Source organism: Ranitomeya imitator, chromosome 1 (genome assembly GCF_032444005.1).
Source record: "Ranitomeya imitator isolate aRanImi1 chromosome 1, aRanImi1.pri, whole genome shotgun sequence".
Classification (NCBI taxonomy): Eukaryota; Metazoa; Chordata; class Amphibia; order Anura; family Dendrobatidae; genus Ranitomeya; species Ranitomeya imitator.
Window position 1 is genome coordinate 820348010 of NC_091282.1, and position 23900 is coordinate 820371909.

The following is a 23900-nucleotide window of genomic DNA, read 5'->3' on the forward strand; positions in this document are numbered from 1 at the left end:
TAAACGTGACATGGCGTCCGATCTCAATTCCAGCCAATTCTGCATTGAAAAAGTCAAACGGCGCTCCTTCACTTCTAAGTTCTGCGGTGCGCCCAAAAAGTGGTTTACCCCCACATATGTGGTATTGGCGTATTCAGGAGAAATTGCATAACAAAATTTATGGTTACATTTCTGTTTTTACACTTGTGAAAATAAAAAAAATGGTTCTGAATTAAGATGTTTGCAAAAAAAAGTTAAATGTTCATTTTTTCCTTCCACATTGTTTCAGTTCCTGTGAAGCACGTAAAGGGTTAATAAACTTCTTGAATGTGGTTTTGAGAACCTTGAAGGGTGTAGTTTTTAGAATGGTGTCACACCGTTATTTTCTATCATATAGACCCCTCAAAATGACTTCAAATGTGATGTGGATTTTTTTTAAAATGGTGTTGTAAAAATGAGAAATTGCTGGTCAACTTTTAACCCTTATAACTCCCTAACAAAAAAAAATTTTGTTTCCAAAATTGTGCTGATGTAAAGTAGACATGTGGGAAATGTTATTTATTAACTATTTTTCGTGACATATCTCTCTGATTTAAGGGCATAAAAATACAAAGTTTGAAAATTGCAAAATTTTAAAAATTTTCGCCATATTTCCGTTTTTTTCATAAATAATCGCAAGTAATATCGAAGAAATGTTACCACTAACATGAAGTACAATATGTCACGAAAAAACAATCTCAGAATCAGCGGGATCCGTTGAAGCGTTCCAGAGTTATAACCTCAAAGTGACAGTGGTCAGAATTGCAAAAATTGGCTCGGTCATTAAGTACCAAATTGGCTCTGTCACTAAGGGGTTAATATTCATAATTTAACCATACTTACAACCATGCCTAATTCTCCGAAGCCATCAATCACCTGCAAAAAATAATAAACCAACCGTATACTCCCTGTCCGACGCAGCCCAGTTAATAATGAGTGTCCCACGACAATCTCTCCTATGGAACAGTGACATTGGGTGATGTCACTGCTCTATAGGACCTCCAATGACACACTGACAGGAGACAATGGCTCCTGCAGTGCATCACTGAAGAGGTTACTTGAGTTCATTGTCTCGCTTTACGGCAATGCTGTGTGGGATTTTTCTCGCACAGCGTTGCCGGAGAGAGAGTGAACTTAAGTGACCTCTCTCCCAGCAGCGGCGCAGGGATATACATCGCTGAGGATTACCTCTACTGTCAGTTCATCGCGGGGCCCCTGTAGAGCGCTGACATCGCCTGATGTCAGTGTTCTACATGGGAGATCGTCGTGGGACACTCGTTATTAACTTGACTACGGCAGAAAGGTAAGTATAGGTTAGTTTATTGTGTTATTTTTATTACAGTAGACTAGGGCTTCAGGGAATTAGGTAATTGGTGAGTATGTACTCTGTTATGTGTATGTCCTGTATGTTATATTTTGTATGTTTTTTTTTTTTTACCACGGAAAACAGCCATTGTCTGATGGGACTACTTTCCCATCAATCGGCAATGCTGTCACTGTGAGCATTCATTGCCGGATGGGAGCAGTAATCTTATCAGACAGTGGATGCCTACACAGACCCGCGAACACACACAGGGACACACGCACACACAGACCCGCACACAGATTCCCGCAACATCGGCACACACACATAGCTCTGCCCACACACTCCCTCCTCCCGATCTGCAGCGTTTCATCCGCAGCAAAACCGCAGATCTTTTTTACATCTGCGGTTTTGCTGCAGGATGGCCTGACACAATGGAAGTCAATGGGTGCAGAAATGCTGAATATCCGCCAAAAGAATTGACATATTGCAGAAAAAAAGCAGTGATTCCGCACCTTTTTTTCGGCAGCATGTGCATAACAAATGTCAATTTCACTTAGACTAACATTGGCTGTGCACTACACTGCGGATTTGATGCAAATCCGTGCGGCCAAAAACGCGGCGGAAGCGCATCAAAATTAGCAACGTGTGCACATAGTCTTACAATCCCTGTGTGAACAAGCCGCAGCGTCTTCAGATTTCACTGGCTGTGCATGAACACCAGAAAGGTAGGCATCTTCCCTTGAGAAAGCATTATTTTGTGGACTGTTTTCACAGTTTAAAGGGACTGTCACCTCAATTTGGCGGGATATTAAAATTAATTGTTACCAGTCAGATGGGCGGCGTATCCTCGTAATTTCTCCACCCCGTCCGTCCCTTTTTTCCCCGCAATAGTTTAGTGCATAAGAGTATGCGTGCGCCATAGTTGGCGCGTGCGCCTGCAGTCTTCGGTGGCGCACACGCAGTATGCTTTGCCCTACTGCGGGCAAAGCCAAAAACATTACTACGCACGCGTACTATGTCCCGGAACACAGCGAAATACTTCCGGAACATAGTGCACGGGCGCATGCGCAGTAATGCTTTTCGGGTTTGCCCACAGTAGGGCAAAGCATACTGCGCGTGCGCGACCGAAGACTGCAGGCGCACGCATACTCTTATGCACTAAACTATTGCGGAAAAAAGGTACGGACGGGGTGGAGAAATTACGAGGATACGCCACCCATCTGACCGGTAACAACTCAATTTAATATCCCGCCAAATAGAGGTGACAGAGTCCCTTTAAAGAGAATGTGACAGCTGACTCCTTGTGCAATGAGTTTTTATGTTCTTGCGTTTGCGCGAGTTTCCAGTTTCTCCAAAAACCTACTGATAGGAAATTTAACCCCTTTACCCCCAAGGGTGGTTTGCACGTTAATGACCGGGCCAATTTTTACAATTCTGACCACTGTCCCTTTGTGAGGTTATAACTCTGGAACGCTTCAACGGATCCCAGTGATTCTGACATTGTTTTCTCGTGACATATTGTACTTCATGACAATGGTAAAAATTCTTTGATAGTACCTGCGTTTATTTGTGAAAAAAACGGAAATTTGGCGAAAATTATGAAAATTTCGCAATTTTCCAACTTTGAATTTTTATGCAATTAAATCACAGAGATATGTCACACAAAATACTTAATAAGTAACATATCCCACATGTCTACTTTACATCAGCACAATTTTGGAACCAAAATTTTTTTTTGTTAGGGAGTTATAAGGGTTAAAAGTTGACCAGCAATTTCTCATTTCTACAACACCATTTTTTTTTTAGGGACCACATCTCATTTGAAGTCATTTTGAGGGGTCTATATGATAGAAAATACCCAAGTGTGACACCATTCTAAAAACTACACCCCTCAAGGTGCTCAAAACCATATTCAAGAAGTTTATTAACCCTTCTGGTGCTTCACAGGAATTTTTTGAATGTTTAAATAAAAATGAACATTTACACAAGGCAAGATTGCTTTGTGCAGGCGTGTACTACGGAGGACAGAGAATGAACTTCAATCCAATATTGCAGCCAGCATGCAGCCAGCGGGTAAGGAAAGGGTGAATCAAACACCCAAAAACCCCGCCTCCATGGCTGAAGATTGTTCCCTCCAAATTCAGGTGACAGTGTCCCTTTAAGGAACTTATCTAGATGTGTGGTGAGCACTTTGACCCACCAAGTGCTTCACAGAAGTTTATAATGTAGAACCGTAAAAATAAAAAATCATATTTTTTCACAAAAATTAACTTTCCGCCCCCAATTTTTTATTTTCCCAAGGGTAAGAGAAGAAATTGGACCCCAAAAGTTGTTGTACAATTTGTCCTGAGTACGCTGATACCCCATATGTGGGGGTAAACCACTGTTTGGGCGGATGGGAGAGCTCGGAAGGGAAGGAGCGCCGTTTGACTTTTCAATGCAAAATTGACAGGAATTGAGATGGGACGCCATGTTGCGTTTGGAGAGCCACTGATGTGCCTAAACATTGAAACCCCCCACAAGTGACACCATTTTGGAAAGTAGACCCCCTAAGGAACTTATCTAGAGGTGTGGTGAGCACTTTGACCCACCAAGTGCTTCACAGAAGTTTATAATGCAGAGCCGTAAAAATAAAACAAAAAATTTTTCCCACAAAAATTATTTTTTTAGCCCCCAGTTTTGTATTTTCCCGAGGGTAACAGGAGAAAGTGGACCCCAAAATTTGTTGCCCAATTTGTCCTGAGTGCGATGATACACCATATGTGGGGGGAACCACTGTTTGGGCGCATGGGAGGGTTCGGAAGGGAAGGAGTGCCATTTGAATGCAGACTTAGATGGAATGGTCTGCAGGTGTCACATTGCGTTTGCAGAGCCCCTAATGTACCTAAACAGTAGAAACCCCCCACAACTGACACCATTTTGGAAAGTAGACCCCCTAAGGAACTTATCTACATGTGTGGTGAGCACTTTGACCCACCAAGGGCTTCACAGAAGTTTATAATGGAGAGCAGTAAAAATAAAACAAAAATGATTGCCCACAAAAATTATTTTTTAGCCCCCAGTTTTGTATTTTCCCGAGGGTAACAGGAGAAAGTGGACCCCAAAATTTGTTGCCCAATTTGTCCTGAGTGCGATGATACACCATATGTGGGGGGAACCACTGTTTGTGCGCATGGGAGGGTTCGGAAGGGAAGGAGTGCCATTTGAATGCAGACTTAGATGGAATGGTCTGCAGGTGTCACATTGCATTTGCAGAGCCCCTAATGTACCGAAACAGTAGAAACCTGTTGTGAATTCTGTGGCAGAGCTCCCTCCTGTGGTCACAAGTGGTACTTCGGCTGATTCTCTCTGGGAGCTTCAGTTTGTGGAGGAAACTGGTACTGCTGCTTCCGAGTTTCCTCCCTCAGGTGATCTGGTGAGGTCGTTAGGTGCTTCTCTACTTAACCCCACCTAATGCTTTGATTCATGCTTCCTGTCAATGTTCCAGTGTTGGACTTGTGTTTCTCTGGATCATTCCTGTGGCCTGCTGCTCTGCATAGCTAAGTGCTTCTTTGCTATTTGTTGCTATTTTTTCTGTCCAGCTTGTCTATTTGTTTTGCTGGAAGCTCTGGGACGCAAAGGGTGTACCTCCGTGCCGTTAGTTCGGTACGGAGGGTCTTTTTGCCCCTTTGCGTGGTTTTCTTTAGGGTTTTGTGTAGACCGCAAAGTTATCTTTCCTATCCTCGTTCTGTCTAGAATATCGGGCCTCACTTTGCTGAATCTATTTCATCCCTACGTTTGTCTTTTCATCTTACTCACAGTCATTATATGTGGGGGGCTGCCTTTTCCTTTGGGGTATTTCTCTGAGGCAAGGTAGGCTTATTTTTTCTATCTTCAGGCTAGTTAGTTTCTCAGGCCGTGCCGAGTTGCATAGGTAGCGTTAGGCGCAATCCACGGCTGCCTCTAGTTGTGTTTGGAGAGGATCAGGGATTGCGGTCTGCAGAGTTTCCACGTCTCAGAGCTCGTTCTATTATTTTGGGTTATTGTCAGATCACTGTATGTGCTCTGACCTCCATGTCCATTGTGATACTGAATTGCCTTTCATAACAGTACAGGAAGCCAAAAGTACTAATGATTCTCAATAGAGGGAAAAAAGAAGTTCTGAGACCATTTTTTTTTCTTGGCTTTGTGTTTTGTCTTTTTTTTCCCCTAGACATTTGGGTGGTTCAGTACACAGGTGTAGCGATGGACATTAGAAGTCTGTCTTCATTTGTGGATCAGCTCTCGGCAAGAGTACAAAAGATTCAAGACACTATTGATCAGAAATCTATGTTAGAACCAAGAATTCCTATTCCTGATTTGTTTTTTGGAGATAGAACTAAGTTTCTGAGTTTCAAAAATAATTGTAAGTTATTTCTGGCCTTGAAACCTCGTTCCTCTGGCGATCCAGTTCAACAGGTTTTGATTATTATTTCTTTTTTGCGCGGCGACCCTCAGGACTGGGCATTTTCTCTTGCGCCAGGAGATCCTGCATTGAGTAATATCAATGCGTTTTTCCTGGCACTCGGATTGCTGTACGATGAGCCTAATTCAGTGAATCAGGCAGAAAAGAATTTGCTGGCTCTTTGTCAGGGTCAGGATGAGATAGAGGTATATTGCCAGAAATTTAGAAAATGGTCAGTGCTCACTCAATGGAATGAATCTGCGCTGGCAGCTATGTTCAGAAAGGGTCTCTCTGAAGCCCTTAAGGATGTCATGGTGGGATTTCCTATGCCTGCTGGTCTGAACGAGTCTGTGTCTTTGGCCATTCAGATCGGTCGACGCTTGCATGAGCGTAAATCTGTGCATCATTTGGCGGTATTACCTGAGCTTAAACCTGAGCCTATGCAGTGCGATAGGACTTTGACCAGAGTTGAACGGCAAGAACACAGACGTTTGAAGGGGCTGTGTTTCTACTGTGGTGATTCCACTCATGCCATCTCTGATTGTCCTAAGCGCACTAAGCGGTTCGCTAGGTCTGCCACCATTGGTACGGTACAGTCAAAATTTCTTCTGTCCGTTACCTTGATCTGCTCTTTGTCATCATATTCTGTCATGGCGTTTGTGGATTCAGGCGCTGCTCTGAATTTGATGGACTTGGAATATGCTAAGCGTTGTGGGTTTTTCTTGGAGCCCTTGCAGTGTCCTATTCCATTGAGAGGTATTGATGCTACGCCTTTGGCCAAGAATAAGCCTCAATACTGGACCCAGCTGACCATGTGCATGGCTCCTGCACATCAGGAGGATATTCGCTTTCTGGTGTTGCATAATCTGCATGATGTGGTCGTGTTGGGGTTGCCATGGCTACAAGCCCATAATCCAGTATTGGATTGGAAATCCATGTCGGTGTCCAGCTGGGGTTGTCAGGGGGTACATGGTGATGTTCCATTTTTGTCAATTTCGTCATCCACCCCTTCTGAGGTTCCAGAGTTCTTGTCTGATTACCGGGATGTATTTGATGAGCCCAAGTCCGATGCCCTAGCTCCGCATAGGGATTGTGATTGTGCTATCAATTTGATTCCTGGTGGTAAATTCCCAAAAGGTCGACTGTTTAATTTATCCGTGCCTGAGCACACCGCTATGCGCAGTTATGTGAAGGAATCCCTGGAGAAGGGGCATATTCGCCCGTCATCGTCGCCATTAGGAGCAGGGTTTTTTTTTGTAGCCAAAAAGGATGGTTCGCTGAGACCTTGTATAGATTATCGCCTTCTTAATAAGATCACTGTTAAATTTCAGTACCGCTTGCCTTTGTTATCTGATTTGTTTGCTCGGATTAAGGGGGCTAGTTGGTTCACCAAGATTGATCTTCGTGGTGCGTATAATCTGGTGCGAATCAGGCGAGGCGATGAATGGAAAACTGCATTTAATACGCCCGAGGGTCATTTTGAGTATCTAGTGATGCCATTCGGACTTGCCAATGCTCCATCAGTGTTTCAGTCCTTTATGCATGACATCTTCCGAGAGTACCTGGATAAATTCCTGATTGTGTACTTGGATGACATTTTGATCTTCTCGGATGATTGGGAGTCTCATGTGAAACAGGTCAGAACGGTTTTTCAGGTCCTGCGTGCTAATTCTTTGTTTGTGAAGGGATCAAAGTGTCTCTTTGGTGTGCAGAAGGTTTCATTTTTGGGGTTCATCTTTTCCCCTTCTACTATCGAGATGGATCCTGTTAAGGTCCAAGCCATCCATGATTGGACTCAGCCGACATCTCTGAAAAGTCTGCAAAAGTTCCTGGGCTTTGCTAATTTTTATCGTCGCTTCATCTGCAATTTTTCTAGTATTGCCAAACCATTGACCGATTTGACCAAGAAGGGTGCTGATTTGGTCAATTGGTCTTCTGCTGCTGTGGAAGCTTTTCAAGAGTTGAAGCGTCGTTTTTCTTCTGCCCCTGTGTTGTGTCAACCTGATGTTTCTCTTCCGTTCCAGGTCGAGGTTGATGCTTCTGAGATTGGAGCAGGGGCTGTTTTGTCGCAGAGAGGTTCTGATTGTTCAGTGATGAAACCATGCGCTTTTTTTTCCAGGAAGTTTTCGCCTGCTGAGCGGAATTATGATGTGGGCAACCGAGAGTTGCTGGCCATGAAGTGGGCATTCGAGGAGTGGAGTCATTGGCTTGAAGGAGCTAAGCATCGCGTGGTGGTATTGACTGATCATAAGAACCTGACTTATCTCGAGTCTGCTAAGCGTTTGAATCCTAGACAGGCTCGTTGGTCGCTGTTTTTCGCCCGTTTTGACTTTGTAATTTCGTACCTTCCGGGCTCTAAAAATGTGAAGGCGGATGCTCTGTCTAGGAGTTTTGTGCCCGACACTCCGGGTTTATCTGAGCCGGCGGGTATCCTCAAGGAAGGAGTAATTGTGTCTGCCATCTCCCCTGATTTGCGGCGGGTGTTGCAAAAATTTCAGGCTAATAAACCTGATCGTTGTCCAGCGGAGAAACTGTTTGTCCCGGTGGACAAATAAAGTGATCTCTGAGGTTAATTGTTCGGTGTTGGCTGGTCATCCTGGAATCTTAGGTACCAGAGAGTTAGTGGCTAGATCCTTTTGGTGGCCGTCTGTCGCGGGATGTGCGTTCTTTTGTGCAGTCCTGTGGGATTTGTGCTCGGGCTAAGCCCTGCTGTTCTCGTGCCAGTGGGTTGCTTTTGCCCTTGCCGGTCCCGAAGAGACCTTGGACACATATCTCTATGGATTTTATTTCAGATCTTCCCGTCTCTCAACAGATGTCAGTCATTTGGGTGGTCTGTGATCGCTTTTCTAAGATGGTCCATCTGGGTACCCTTGTCCAAGTTACCTTCCTTCTTTGATTTGGTGCCATTGTTCTTCCATCATGTGGTTCGTTTGCATGGCATTCCAGAGAATATCGTTTCTGACAGAGGTTCCCAGTTTGTTTCGAGGTTTTGGCGAGCCTTTTGTGGTAGGATTGGCATTCACTTGTCTTTTTCCTCGGCTTTTCATCCTCAGACTAATGGCCAGACCGAACGAACCAATCAGACCTTGGAAACCTATCTGAGATGCTTCGTTTCTGCCGATCAGGATGACTGGGTGTCCTTTTTGCCTTTGGCTGAGTTCGCCCTTAATAATCGGGCCAGCTCGGCTACCTTGCTTTCGCCGTTTTTCTGCAATTCTGGGTTCCATCCTCGTTTCTCTTCAGGACAGGTTGAGTCTTCGGACTGTCCTGGTGTGGATATTGTGGTGGACAGGTTGCAGCAGATTTGGACTCATGTAGTGGACAATTTGACCTTGTCCCAGGAGAAGGCTCAACGTTTCGCTAATCGCAGACGCCGTGTGGGTCCCCGACTTCGTGTTGGGGATCTGGTTTTGTTATCTTCTCGTCATATTCCTATGAAGGTTTCCTCTCCGAAGTTTAAACCTCGTTTCATTGGTCCTTATAGGATTTCTGAGGTTATTAATCCTGTGTCTTTTCGTCTGACCCTCCCAGATTCTTTTTTCATACATAACGTCTTCCATAGGTCATTGTTGCGGAGATACGTGGCACCTATGGTTCCATCTGTTGACCCTCCTGCCCCGGTTTTGGTGGAGGGGGAATTGGAGTATCTTGTGGAGAAGATTTGGGATTCTCGTGTTTCAAGACGGAAACTCCAGTATCTGGTTAAATGGAAGGGTTATGCTCAGGAGGATAATTCCTGGGTTTTTGCCTCTGATGTCCATGCTCACGATCTTGTTCGTGCCTTTCATGTGGCTCATCCTGGTCGGCCTGGGGGCTCTGGTGAGGGTTCGGTGACCCCTCCTCAAGGGGGGGGGTACTGTTGTGAATTCTGTGGCAGAGCTCCCTCCTGTGGTCACAAGTGGTACTTCGGCTGATTCTCTCTGGGAGCTTCCGTTTGTGGAGGAAACTGGTACTGCTGCTTCTGAGTTTCCTCCCTCAGGTGATCTGGTGAGGTCGTTAGGTGCTTCTCTACTTAACCCCACCTAATGCTTTGATTCATGCTTCCTGTCAATGTTCCAGTGTTGGACTTGTGTTTCTCTGGATCATTCCTGTGGCCTGCTGCTCTGCATAGCTAAGTGCTTCTTTGCTATTTGTTGCTATTTTTTCTGTCCAGCTTGTCTATTTGTTTTGCTGGAAGCTCTGGGACGCAAAGGGTGTACCTCCGTGCCGTTAGTTCGGTACGGAGGGTCTTTTTGCCCCTTTGCGTGGTTTTCTTTAGGGTTTTGTGTAGACCGCAAAGTTATCTTTCCTATCCTCGTTCTGTCTAGAATATCGGGCCTCACTTTGCTGAATCTATTTCATCCCTACGTTTGTCTTTTCATCTTACTCACAGTCATTATATGTGGGGGGCTGCCTTTTCCTTTGGGGTATTTCTCTGAGGCAAGGTAGGCTTATTTTTTCTATCTTCAGGCTAGTTAGTTTCTCAGGCCGTGCCGAGTTGCATAGGTAGCGTTAGGCGCAATCCACAGCTGCCTCTAGTTGTGTTTGGAGAGGATCAGGGATTGCGGTCTGCAGAGTTTCCACGTCTCAGAGCTCGTTCTATTATTTTGGGTTATTGTCAGATCACTGTATGTGCTCTGACCTCCATGTCCATTGTGATACTGAATTGCCTTTCATAACAGAAACCCCCCACAAGTGACACCATTTTGGAAACTAGACCCCCTAAGGAACTCATCTAGATGTGTTGTGAGAGCTTTGAACCTCCAAGTGTTTCACTACAGTTTGTAACGCAGAGCCGTGAAAATTGAAAAAAAAAAATCTTTCCCCCCAAAATTATTTTTTAGCCCCCAGTTTTGTATTTTCCTGAGGGTAAGAGGAGAAATTTGACCCCAAAAGTTGTTGTCCAATTTGTCCCGAGTACGCTTATACCCCATATGTTGGGGGGAACCACCGTTTGGGCGCATGGGAGGGCTCGGAAGGGAAGGAGTGCCATTTGGAATGCAGACTTAGATGGAATGGTCTGCAGGCGTCACATTGCGTTTGCAGAACCCCTAATGTACCTAAACAGTAGAAATCCCCCACAAGTGACCCCATATTGGAAACTAGACCCCCATGGAACTTATCTAGATGTGTTGTGAGAACTTTGAACCCCCAAGTGTTTCACTACAGTTTATAACGCAGAGCCGTGAAAATAAAAAATCTTTTTTTTTCCCCACAAAAATTATTTTTTAGCCCCCAGTTTTGTATTTTCCCAAAGGTAACAGGAGAAATTGGACCCCAAAAGTTGTTGTCCAATTTGTCCTGAGTACGCTGATACCCCATATGTTGGGGTAAACCCCTGTTAGGGCACACGGGAGAGCTCGGAAGGGAAGAAGCACTGTTTTACTTTTTCAACGCAGAATTGGCTGGAATTGAGACCGGACGCCATGTCGCGTTTGGAGAGCCCCTGCCTAAACAGTGGAAACCCCCCAATTATAACTGAAACCCTAATCCAAACACACCCCTAACCCTAATCCCAACAGTAACCCTAACCACACCTCTAACCCTGACACACACCTAACCCTAATCCCAACCCTATTCCCAACTGTAAATGTAATCTAAACCCTAACCGTAACTTTAGCCCCAACCCTAACTGTATCCTTAACCCTAGCCCCAACCCAAACTGTAGCCCTAACCCTAACTTTAGCCCCAACCCTAACTGTAGCCTTAACCCTAGCCCTAGCCCTAACCCTAGCCCTAACCCTAGCCCTAATGGAAAAATTGAAATAAATACATTTTTTTAATTTTTCCATAACTAAGGGGGTGATGAAGGGGGGTTTGATTTACTTTTATAGCGGGTTTTTTAGCGGATTTTTATGATTGGCAGCCGTCACACACTGAAAGATGCTTTTTATTGCAAAAAATATTTTTTGCGTTACCACATTTTGAGAGCTATAATTTTTCCATATTTTGGTTCATAGAGTCATGTGAGGTCTTGTTTTTTGCGGGACGAGTTGACGTTTTTATTGGTAACATTTTCGGGCACGTTACATTTTTTGATCGCTTTTTATTCTGATTTTTGCGAGGCAGAATGACCAAAAACCAGCTATTCATGAATTTCTTTTGGGGGAGGCGTTTATACCATTCCGCGTTTGGTAAAATTGATAAATCAGTTTTATTCTTCGGGTCAGTACGATTACAGCGACACCTCATTTATATCATTTTTTTATGTTTTGTCGCCTTTATACGATAAAAACTATTTTATAGAAAAAATAATTATTTTTGCATCGCTTTATTCTCAGGACTATAACTTTTTTTTTTTTTTTGCTGATGATGTTGTATGGCGGCTCGTTTTTTGCGGGACAAGATGACGCTTTCAGCGGTATCATGGTTATTTAGATCTGTCTTTTTGATCGCGTGTTATTCCACTTTTTGTTCGGCGGTATGATAATAAAGCGTTGTTTTTTGCCTCTTTTTCTTACGGTGTTTACTGAAGGGGTTAACTAGTGGGCCAGTTTTATAGGTCGGGCCGTTACGGACGCGACGATACTAAATATGTGTACTTTTATTTTTTTTTTTAATTTAGATAAAGAAATGTATTTAGGGGAATATTTTTTTTTTTTTTCATTATTTAGGAATATTTTTTTTTTTTTTTTACACATTTTGAAAATTTTTTTTTAACTTTTTTACATTGTCCCAGGGGGGGACATCACAGATCAGTGATCTGACAGTGTGCACAGCACTCTGTCAGATCACTGATCTGACATGCAGCACTGCAGCCTTCACAGTGCCTGCCTTGAGCAGGCTCTGTGAAGCCACCTCCCTCCCTGCAGGACCCGGATCCGCGGCCATCTTGGATCCGGGGCTGGAGGAAGCAGGGAGGGAGGTGAGACCCTCGCAGCAACGCGATCACATCGCGTTGCTGCGGGGGGCTCAGGGAAGCCCGCAGGGAGCCCCCTCCCTGCGGGAAGCTTCCCTATACCGCCGGCACATCGCGATCATCTTTGATCGGTGTGCCAGGGGTTAATGTGCCGGGGGCGGTCCGTGACCGCTCCTGGCACATAGTGCCGGATGTCAGCTGCGATAAACAGCTGACACCCGGCCGCGATCGGCGGCGCTCCCCCCGTGAGCGCCGCCGATCGCGCTTGACGTACTATCCCGTCCGTGGTCATGGGGGCCCACCCCACCTCGACGGGATAGTACGTCCCATGTCAGAAAGGGGTTAAATTGTGAGCCCCAGTGTGCATATAGAGATAAACCTGTCAATCCAGGGCAGCAGGCGTGGAGAAACTGCCGGGGACTTGCCAGTACGACTAGTCTCTCATGCGGCTTTCTAAGTATTTTTTTCTCAGGACAACATTTGAGAGTGAGTTTATTCAGCAGGTGCCAGATACATGCTGCCCGTGCACTGGGCAGAACATATCGGATGCCAGGTTCACTTAAACCCCTTCACAACTCAGCCAATTACTTTTTTCCTCTTCTTCAAAGAGCCTTAACACATTTTTCTGTCCGCAGACACAAGGGCTTGTTTTTTGGGACGAGTTGTACTTTTGAATGATCTGATTGTTTGTGCTATACGCAGTGATGCCTCAGCATCACTGTATATCGAATACATGATGGAAGGTTTCAAAGGACCTCCATAATGACAAGCACGGAGGTAAAGAGTGGATCCCAGGCTGTCACGACAACCCATCGGCGATCCGCGATCACGTCATGGGCATGCTGATGGGCAGAGATAATGATGCGTGCAAACATAGGCGAGTGCTAAATGCCACTGTCAATGATTGACAGCAGCATTTAACAAGTTAACAATCGCAGATGGAGCACTGCTCCAGCTGTGATTGTTAGCTACAGGTCCTGGCTGTAATACATAGCCATCACCTGCTGAGAAAGGGGAGGACTAGCTCTATACACCCGCTTCCGACATATGCCGTATATATATATATATATATATATATATATATATATATATATATATATATATATATATATATATATATATATATGGTGAATGTCGTGAAGGGGTTAAGTAGCTTAACCCCTTTCTGACATCGGACGTACTATCCCGTCCATGTGGGGTGGGCCCCTATGACCATGGACGGGATAGTACGTCCAGCGCGATCGGCGGCGCTCACGGGGGGAGCGCCGCCGATCACGGTCGGGTGTCAGCTGCCTATCGCAGCTGACATCCGGCACTATGTGCAAGGAGCGGTCACGGACCGCCCCTGGCACATTAACCCCTGGCACACCGCGATCAAAGATGATCGCGATGTGCCGGCGGTGCAGGGAAGCACCGCGCAGGGAGGGGGCTCCCTGCGGGCTTCCCTGAGCCCCCCGCAGCAACGCGATGTGATCGCGTTGCTGCGAGGGTCTTACCTCCCTCCCTCCCTGAGCGAGCCCCGGATCCAAGATGGCCGCGGATCCGGGTCCTGCAGGGAGGGAGGTGGCTTCACAGAGCCTGCTCAGAGCAGGCACTGTCAAGGCTGCAGCGCTGGATGTCAGATCAGTGATCTGACAGAGTGCTGTGCAAACTGTCAGATCACTGATCTGTGATGTCCCCCCCTGGGACAAAGTAAAAAAAAAAATTTTTCAAATGTGTAAAAAAAAAAAAAAAATTCCAAAATAATGAAAAAAAAAAAAATTCCCATAAATACATTTCTTTATCTAAATAAAAAAATAAAAAAAATGAAAGTACACATATTTAGTATCGCCGCGTCCGTAACGGCCCGACCTATAAAACTGGCCCACTAGTTAGCCCCTTCAGTAAACACCGTAAGGAAAAAAAAAAAAAAAAACCAGGCAAAAAACAACGCTTTATTATCATACCGCCGAACAAAAAGTGGAATAACACGCGATCAAAAAGACAGATATAAATAACCATGGTACCGCTGAAAACGTCATCTTGTCCCGCAAAAAACGAACCGCCATACAGCATCATCAGCAAAAAAATAAAAAAGTTATAGTCCTGAGAATAAAGCGATGCCAAAATAATTATTTTTTCTATAAAATAGTTTTTATCGTATAAAAGCGCCAAAACATAAAAAAATGATATAAATGAGGTGTCGCTGTAATCGTACTGACCCGAAGAATAAAACTGCTTTATCAATTTTACCAAATGCGGAACGGTATAAACGCCTCCCCCAAAAGAAATTCATGAATAGCTGGTTTTCGGTCATTCTGCCTCACAAAAATCGGAATAAAAAGCGATCAAAAAATGTCACGTGCCCGAAAATGTTACCAATAAAAACGTCAACTCGTCCTGCAAAAAACAAGACCTCACATGACTCTGTGGACCAAAATATAGAAAAATTATAGCTCTCAAAATGTGGTAACGCAAAAAATATTTTTTGCAATAAAAAGCGTCTTTCAGTGTGTGACGGCTGCCAATCATAAAAATCCGCTAAAAAACCCGCTATAAAAGTAAATCAAACCCCCCTTCATCACCCCCTTAGTTATGGAAACATTAAAAAAATGTATTTATTTCCATTTTCCCATTAGGGCTAGGGTTAGGGTTAGGGCTAGGGTTAGGGCTAGGGTTAGGGCTAGGGTTAGGGTTAGGGCTAGGGTTAGGGCTACAGTTTGGGTTGGGGCTAAAGTTACAGTTAGGGTTTAGATTACATTTACGGTTGGGAATAGGGTTGGGATTAGGGTTAGGGGTGTGTCTGGGTTAGAGGTGTGGTTAGGGTTACTGTTGGGATTAGGGTTAGGGATGTGTTTGGATTAGGGTTTCAGTTATAATTGTGGGGTTTCCACTGTTTAGGCACATCAGGGGCTCTCAAAACGCGACATGGCGTCCGATCTCAATTCCAGCCAATTCTGCGTTGAAAAAGTAAAACAGTGCTTCTTCCCTTCCGAGCTCTCCCGTGTGCCCAAACAGGGGTTTACCCCAACATATGGGGTATCAGCGTACTCAGGACAAATAGGACAACAACTTTTGGGGTCCAATTTCTCCTGTTACCCTTGGGAAAATACAAAACTCGGGGCTAAAACATATTTTTTGTGGGAAAAAAAAAGATTTTTTATTTTCACGGCTCTGCGTTATAAACTGTAGTGAAACACTTGGGGGTTCAAAGTTCTCACAACACATCTAGATTAGTTCCCTGGGGGGTCTAGTTTCCAATATGGGGTCACTTGTGGGGGGTTTCTACTGTTTAAGTACATTAGGGGTTCTGCAAACGCAATGTGACGTCTGCAGACCATTCCATCTAAGTCTGCATTCCAAATGGCGCTCCTTCCCTTCCGAGCTCTGCCATGCGCTCAAACGGTGGTTTCCCCCAACATACGGGGTATCAGCGTACTCAGGACAAATTGGACAACAATGTTTGGGGTCCATTTTCTCCTGTTACCCTTGGTAAAATTAAACAAATTGGAGCTGAATTAAATTTTTTGTGAAAAAAAGTTAAATGTTCATTTTTATTTAAACATTCAAAAAATTCCTGTGAAGCACCAGAAGGGTTAATAAACTTCTTGAATATGGTTTTGAGCACCTTGAGGGGTGTAGTTTTTAGAATGGTGTCACACTTGGGTATTTTCTATCATATAGACCCCTCAAAATGACTTCAAATGAGATGTGGTCCCTAAAATAAAATGGTGTTGTAGAAATGAGAAATTGCTGGTCAACTTTTAACCCTTATAACTCCCTAACAAAAAAAAATTTTGGTTCCAAAATTGTGCTGATGTAAAGTAGACACGTGGGAAATGTTACTTATTAAGTATTTTGTGTGACATATCTCCGTGATTTAATTGCATAAAAATTCAAAGTTGGAAAATTGCTAAATTTTCATAATTTTCGCCAAATTTCCATTTTTTTCACAAATAAACGCAGGTACTATCAAAGAATTTTTACCATTGTCATGAAGTACAATATGTCACGAGAAAACAATGTCAGAATCACTGGGATCCGTTGAAGCGTTCCAGAGTTATAACCTCATAAAGGGACAGTGGTCAGAATTGTTAAAATTGGCCCGGTCATTAACGTGCAAACCACCCTTGGGGGTAAAGGGGTTAAAAACACCAATACTGCAGTATGATATTTTTTTTATTTCCCTATCAGTTTGTGTTTTTCGTGTGTAAAGAAAACGGAGAATCCGGAGGAAACCAATACAAACTCCTTGCAGAAGTTGTACTCTGTGGGATTTGAACTAAGGACCCCAGCGCTGCAATGTGACAGTGCTGACTACTTAGCCACTGTGCAGGCCAGAATGTTAGTTATAAATGGCTACCATCTGTTTTCCTTAAAGGGAACCTGTCACCCCCAAAATCGAGGGCGAGCTAAGCCCACCAGCATCAGGGGCTTATCTACAGCATTCTGGTATGCTGTAGATAATCCCCCGATGTATCCTAAAAGATAAGAAAAAGAGGTTAGGTTAGATTATACTCACCCAGGGCGGTCCCGGTCCGATCCGATGGGTGTCGCGGTCCGGTGCCGCCCATCTTCATAAGATGACGTCCTTTTCTGGTCTTCACGCTGCTGTTGAGGGCAGAGCAAAGTACTGCAGTGCGCAGGTGCTGGGCCTCTCTGACCTTTCCCGATGCCTGCACACTGCAGTACTTTGCTCTGCCCTCAACAGGGCCGACAAAGTACACCTGTGCCGAAGCCGCAGCATGAAGACCAGAAGAGGATGTTATCCTATGAAGATGGGAGGCCCCGGACCGGACCGCGACGCCCACCGGATCGGAAAGCGACGCCCACCGGATCGGACCACCCACCCAGGTGAGTATAATCTAACCTCTTTTTCTCATCTTTTAGGTTACATCGGGGGCTTATCTACAGCATTACAGAATGCTGTAGATAAGCCCCTGATGCCGGGGGGTTTAGCTCACCCTCGATTTTGGGGGTGACAGGTTCCCTTTAAGTTATATAGATTGAGGTCACTTGAATATTAAAAGGGTCTCCCTTTATAGAGTTTGGCTTCACATTAAAAACGGTTGAATACAGTCCCGAAAGACATTTGCGTATCACACATGTTTTCCGAAAAATTAGGGGACTTGCTTTATCAAGTTTTACTTCAAGATTTATTTGCAGCAAGTTAAGTTTTTGAAGAAAATTTGGTGATTCTGGAGAACTCAAATCTCAAATGATCTGCTCATCAATAGCTGGCAAACTTGCTTAGGGCATGTACACACCGAGTGGCTTTATAGGAAAAGCCTTGAGTAAAATAGGTGCATTATTCACATGCGTTTTTGGTGCAGATTTGTTGCATGTCAATTCTATGTGCACCAAGAGGCAGATGATGGCTGATAAAATGTGCTATTACCTGCCAGGAAAAAGGGGGCTTGGCTTGCAAGCCCACATCAAAGAGGTTACGCCAAATCATGTTTTGGGATGAGGTATGACTTACAACAGCTTTATATATTTTGTGTGATCAAATTTACAAATATTTCAAAAGTAAAAAAACAAAGTATATATTTATTCAACATGAAAACTAATGCAGAAAACTTACAACTGCTGAACTTGGGGGTTATGCATGAGGTTTGATGCCTAGAAAAGCAAAAAAACAAAAACAAAAGTCATTAATAAAATTTAAATTGGCATTTAGTACTGCATAAAAATAAACATTCCTTGGCTTCGATTGACCATGGGCATATTTTATTAGATAGAAAATTCACTCTGAAAAATAGATTGCTGCGTCTAGTGCACCTACATTTCATAGGAAGAATGGCAGCAACTTATCATTGCTGTAATACAGCTCTGGCAAAAATTAAGAGACCACCACATCAAATCCCTGTCATGGGCAGCCCAATCTCCAGACCTGAACCCCATTGAAAACCTCTGGAATGTAATCAAGAGGATGATGGATAGTCACAAGCCATCAAACAAAGAGGAACTGCTTACATTTTTTGCGCCAGAAGCAGTGTGAAAGACTGGTGGAAAGCATGCCAAGACGTATGAAAGCTGTGATTAAAAATCATGGTTATTCCACAAAATATTGATTTCTGAACTCTTCCCGAGTTAAAACATTATTGTTGTTTCTAAATGATTATGAACTTGTTTTCTTTGCATTATTTGAGGTCAGAAAGCACATTTTTTTTTTTTTTTTAATTTGGACAATTTCTCCTTTTTAGAAACAAATACAAAATTTATTGCTTGGAACATTGGAGACATGTCAGAAGTTTATAGAATAAATGAACAATTTACATTTTACTCAAAAATATACCTATAAAGAGAAAAATCAGACAAGCTGAACATTTTGCAGTGGTCTCTTAATTTTTGCCAGAATTGTATGTATACTTTCGGGTTTAAAAGACATGGATCATTATAGATCTTTAACCCCTTAGTGACTGAGCCAATCTTTTTACCTTAAAGGCCTGTCCAAATTTTATAAATCTGACCACTGTCACTTTATGTGGTAAAAACTCTGGAATGCTTCAATGGATCCCACCGTTTCTGAGATTTTCATGACACATTCTACTTCATGTTAGTGGTAAAATTTGGTTGCTATGGTGTGCATCAAATTTGCAGCATTTAGGGGGTTAAAGTGCCGGGAGCGGTGCGGGACTGCTCCTTTCACTGAGTGCTGGGTGTCAGCTGTCTGAATCAGCAGACACCCGGTGGCGATCGCACGCACAGGATCTCTGTGCGTTTAATCGCTGGGACTTATCCATACGTCCCAGGTCAATAAATGCCAGGTCACAGACACGTATGGATATGTCTCAAGTGAGAAAGGGGGTTAACAGAACATGAGGGCTCCCCTTTGAACCCTACTGGCACTCTAAGATCATGATTGTGGTGTGATTGTTGTCATCGCATGCGAGTCTGCCAGCTATAGTGGCCTAAAATAAGGGTATGGTCAAAGTGGCGTTGTTAAAAAAAAAATAAAACAAAAAGAAACCCGATACCTTTGGTTAAGAAATCTGGTTCTTGTTTAATCAGCCTCTAAAGTTTTCAACTAATGATTTCCCTGTGCATCAAGGCGGGACTCGTGCTATGGTCTTCTGCTCCTCTATCCCACCGCCTGCCTCCTGTCTTTCTAGGTCAGGTCAATGATTATTAAGTGATCTGCCTCTCTCCATTCTATTCTATGCCCTCACAGACATTGGGATGGTCGGCACGTGCACAGTGCGATTCCATGGCTAGTCTTCAATAAGATGGGCCAGAGGCAGTGCAGATCAAGATCTCGGCTTAATGACATCTCGATCTGCGCATGCGCAACCTTTGGTACATTTTAACAAAGACCTGAAGAATGTACGTGGAATCAAACTGTGCACGTGCACTTATTCCACGGCAGTGGTGCTAAATTTCACAATGTAGGCAAATCACTAAATAATCAGAGACCTGATATAGAAACACCGGAGGCTGGCGGTGGTGTGCAGGAGCAGAAAGACCACCCTACCCCTAGTCCTGCCCCGATGCATAGAGATATTATTAGACGAAAACTCGAACAGAGTCCTTCATCAAAAATATTAGTTTAATTAGTTTAACAGGGCCATCATGGCCCTACCATTACTTTATATTGCTGACAGGTTCTCTTTAAGATGGTAGTAACATTTCTGTGGTAAAAATCCAATTTTTAATTCTTGTAATTCAACTTTATGTTAACTCCTGAAAAGCATTTGAAGGATGAAAATTACCTGACAGCAGTTTTGGATATTATGAAGGGTGTGGTTTTAAAAATTTTTTTTTTTAATATATGGGTCCCTGAAAGTCAGTTCAAAACTTAATAGGTCCCTAAAAAAAAACCTTAAACTGAAAGTGTAAATTTCCTTCTAACATCCTAACCAAGCAAAGGGAGACTTGACAGATGGTGCTGATGTAAAGGAGTCATAAAGTCAATGTTAAATATTGTGTGTGGCATCTGGATTAACCCTTTCACGACATCCGCCATTTACATACACCACAAGTTGGAAGCGGTGTATGTGGAGCGGGCTCGTGCAGCGAACCCGCCCCATATCCAGCACGCGATGGCCAAGTATTACAGCCAGGACCTGCCGTTAACAATCGCAGGTGGAGCGGAGCCCCGCCCACGACCGTTAACCTGTTTATTGCCTGTTAACTAGCACGGATGGGCACGAGTGTCTTTACTTCTGGCCATCAGCGCACCTGCATTTCGGCAATGGGTTGTCACGACAGCCAGGGGTAAGCTGATGACCCCCGTGACTGTCATTGCGGAACCTGTGGCAGAGATTCAAAAAGGAGCGATAATCACATCTTCAAGCCCCCTAAGAGGGCTAACAAACTCAGCGAAAAGTTAAAAAAAAGAAAAAAAAAAAAAAAGTTAAAATCACCTTCCTTTCCCCCAGTGATAATAAACATTAAAAAAAAATACATTTTGTATCAGAAAACTTCAATCAAAACATAAAAACAATTAACCCAATTGGTAAACACCGTAAAAGAAAAAAAATCAAGTAAGTTAAAATGTACATTTTTTTTTGTGATCGCCGTAATTCCACAAAAACAGGGATTTTTGTCTACTCACCGTAAAATCCTTTTCTCCAAGCCAATCACTGGGGGACACAGGACCATGGGTGTTATGCTGCTGCCACTAGGAGGACACTAAGCAATACAGAAAGAATAGCTCTTCCCCTGCAATATACATCCTCCTGCTGGCTCCAAGTGAACCAGTTCGATAAAGCAGTAGGAGCTTAACATTTAGCGAGGATGAACTATGTCAAAACCAAGGCAACACAGAAAACCAAAGCCGTTAGGCTAACAGGGTGGGTGCTGTGTCGCCCAATGATTGGCTTGGAGAAAAAAATGTTACGGTGAGTACACAAAAATCTTTGTTTCTCCTACACCTCACTGGGGGACGCAGGACCATGGGACATCCTAAAGCACTCCCTGGGTGGGGAACAATCAAATGTAATTGCTCCTTGTACCCACAGGTTACAGATGTGGCACAGCCGCCTGCAAAATTCGTCTGCCGACGGTCACATCTGCCGAGGCCTGAGAATGAATATAGCAATGTTTTGTAAACCTATGCAGACTGGACCAGGTCGCAGCTCTGCAAACTTGTGCTGCCGAAGCTTGGTGCCGGATGGCTCAAGACGCATCCACTGACCGAGTGGAACGAGCCTTAATCCAAGCTGGGACAGAATGACCTCTGACTTGGTAGGACTCCTGAATAGCTGAACGAACCCATTTTGCTATTGTCGCCTTGGAAGTGGGAAACCCATTCCTTGGCCCTGCCTGGAGCACAAACAGGGCATCCGACCTCCGGAAGGACGCCGTCCGCGAGACGTATCTCTTGAGAGCTCTCACTAAATCCAGTGTGTGGAGGGCCTTCTCAATGCGATGTACTGGTGCCGGACAGAGAGACGGTAAGACAATCTCCTGATTGAGATGAAAGGATGAGACAACTTTTGGCAAAAAGGAAGGGGATGTTCTCAAAACCACCCTATCCTGATGAAAATTCAGGAATGGAAACTTGACAAGACAGAGCCGCCAGCTCTGAGACTCGTCTAATGGATGTAACCGCAACCAGGAAGGCAACCTTCCTTGAATGAAAAGTCAGGGAAACCTCCTGTAGAGGTTCGAAAAGAGCTTCTTGCAAGACTCCGAGTACCAGATTAAAGGTCCCGTGGTTCCAACGGCATCTTATAGGGCAGCACCCTATGGGAGACTCCCTGAATGAACGTCTTCACTTGCAACCTGTTAGCAATCCTGCGTTGGAACAGAACGGACAGGGCTGAAAACTGCCCCTTGAGAGAACTAAGGGCGAGACCCAAGTCCACACCAGTTTGTAAAAATTTGAGGAAGGAAGGAATGGAAAATTCAACAGGAGAACGTCCCCGGTCGTTGCACCAGGAAAAGAAGGTTTTCCAAGTGCGATAAGTGCGCATAGACGTAGGCTTTCTAGCGCTGATCATGGTAGAGATGACTTCCGGAGAGAAACCTGCCTGGGTTGGAACCCAGGACTCAACGGCCACGCAGTCAAACACAGGGCCTTGGATTTCTGGTGGTAAATGGGGCCCTGTGAATGGAGGTCTGCGCGATTCGGTAATTGCCAGAGAACATCGGCGACTAGTTGGACTAGTTCCGTCTACCACGCCCGGTGCACCAATCTGGCGCAATCAGGATTACCGGTACTCCCTCCGCTCTGATCTTCCTAATGACTCTCGGCAGTAAGGGGAGCGGGGGAAATATATACAGAAGCCAAAATTGATGCCACGGGACTACGAGTGCATCTGCCCCGATTGCTGCTGGATCGTGGGACCGAGCTATGAAGTCGGGAACCTTGCAATTTAGCCGTGAGGCCATCAGATCCACGTTGGGGGAGCCCCAACGACAGCAGATCTGGTGGAAAATCTCTGGATGGAGACACCACTCCCCGGAGTCGAGGCCTTGACGACTGAGGAAATCTGCCTCCCAATTGTCCACTCCCGGATGTGAACCGCGGAAATCATTGAACGGTTTTCCTCGGCCCAACGGAGAATGTGGCCTACCTCGTTCATGGCTGCCATGCTGCGGGTTCCCCCTTGTCGGTTGATGTATGCTACTGCAGTGGCATTGTCGGACTGCATCCTGATGGGACGACCTGCCAGGAAGAGATGGAATTGGAGAAGAGCTAACCTGATTGCCCAAATTTCTAAGATGTTGATCGGAAGGCGTGATTCCTGAAGTGACCGGCGGCCCTGAGCAGTGTGATGTAAGAACACCGCTCCCCAGCCTAGAAGACTGGCATCTGTTGTCACAACTGGCCAATGTAATGGAAGAAAAAACTTCCCTTGATTCAGGGAGAACTTTAATGTCCACCTGAGAACCTGTCTGACTCGCTGGGGAAAGAAGAACCGACGATCGAGGGAGAATGGGTTCCTGTCCCAAACAGCCAGGAGGGCATGCTGTAAAGGACGGAGGTGTATTTGGGCAAATGGAACCGCCTCCAAGGCTGCTACCATTGTGCCGAGGACTCTCATACTGAAGCGCAGAAGGGAGTGCGAGCTTGAGAGAGCTTCCCGCTGTAAGGCTGAGATCTTTTCCGGGGGAAGAAGCACCAACCCCTGGGGCGAGTCCAGTATCCTTCCTAGAAAGGAAATTCGCTGAGCAGGTACTGGGGAACATTTTTTTTTTTAAGTTTATCTTCCAACCCAGGCGAGAAAGAGAATCTATTGTGATGTTCACAGCCTCCTTGCAGGCACGGAAAAAGTGGCCTTTGATGAGGATACGGTAGCACCACCACTCCTCAGGAGTGGAGTATGGCCACGGCAGCCGCCATGACCTTTGTGAGTACCCTGGGGCGATGGCGAGGCCGAAGAGCA

General features: G+C 44.7%; 1 protein-coding gene across 3 annotated transcripts in view; it reads right to left on the minus strand.

Moving 5' to 3' along the window:
• SGTA (small glutamine rich tetratricopeptide repeat co-chaperone alpha) overlaps positions 1 to 23900 on the minus strand; it is a 103842-nt gene that overhangs the window by 28315 nt on the left and 51627 nt on the right. For all 3 annotated transcript variants that reach the window (XM_069740211.1, XM_069740228.1, XM_069740218.1), the window contains exon 9: positions 18149 to 18186. In XM_069740211.1, the coding sequence (XP_069596312.1) occupies positions 18149 to 18186 (38 nt within the window). The remainder of the gene's footprint in view (positions 1 to 18148; positions 18187 to 23900) is intronic.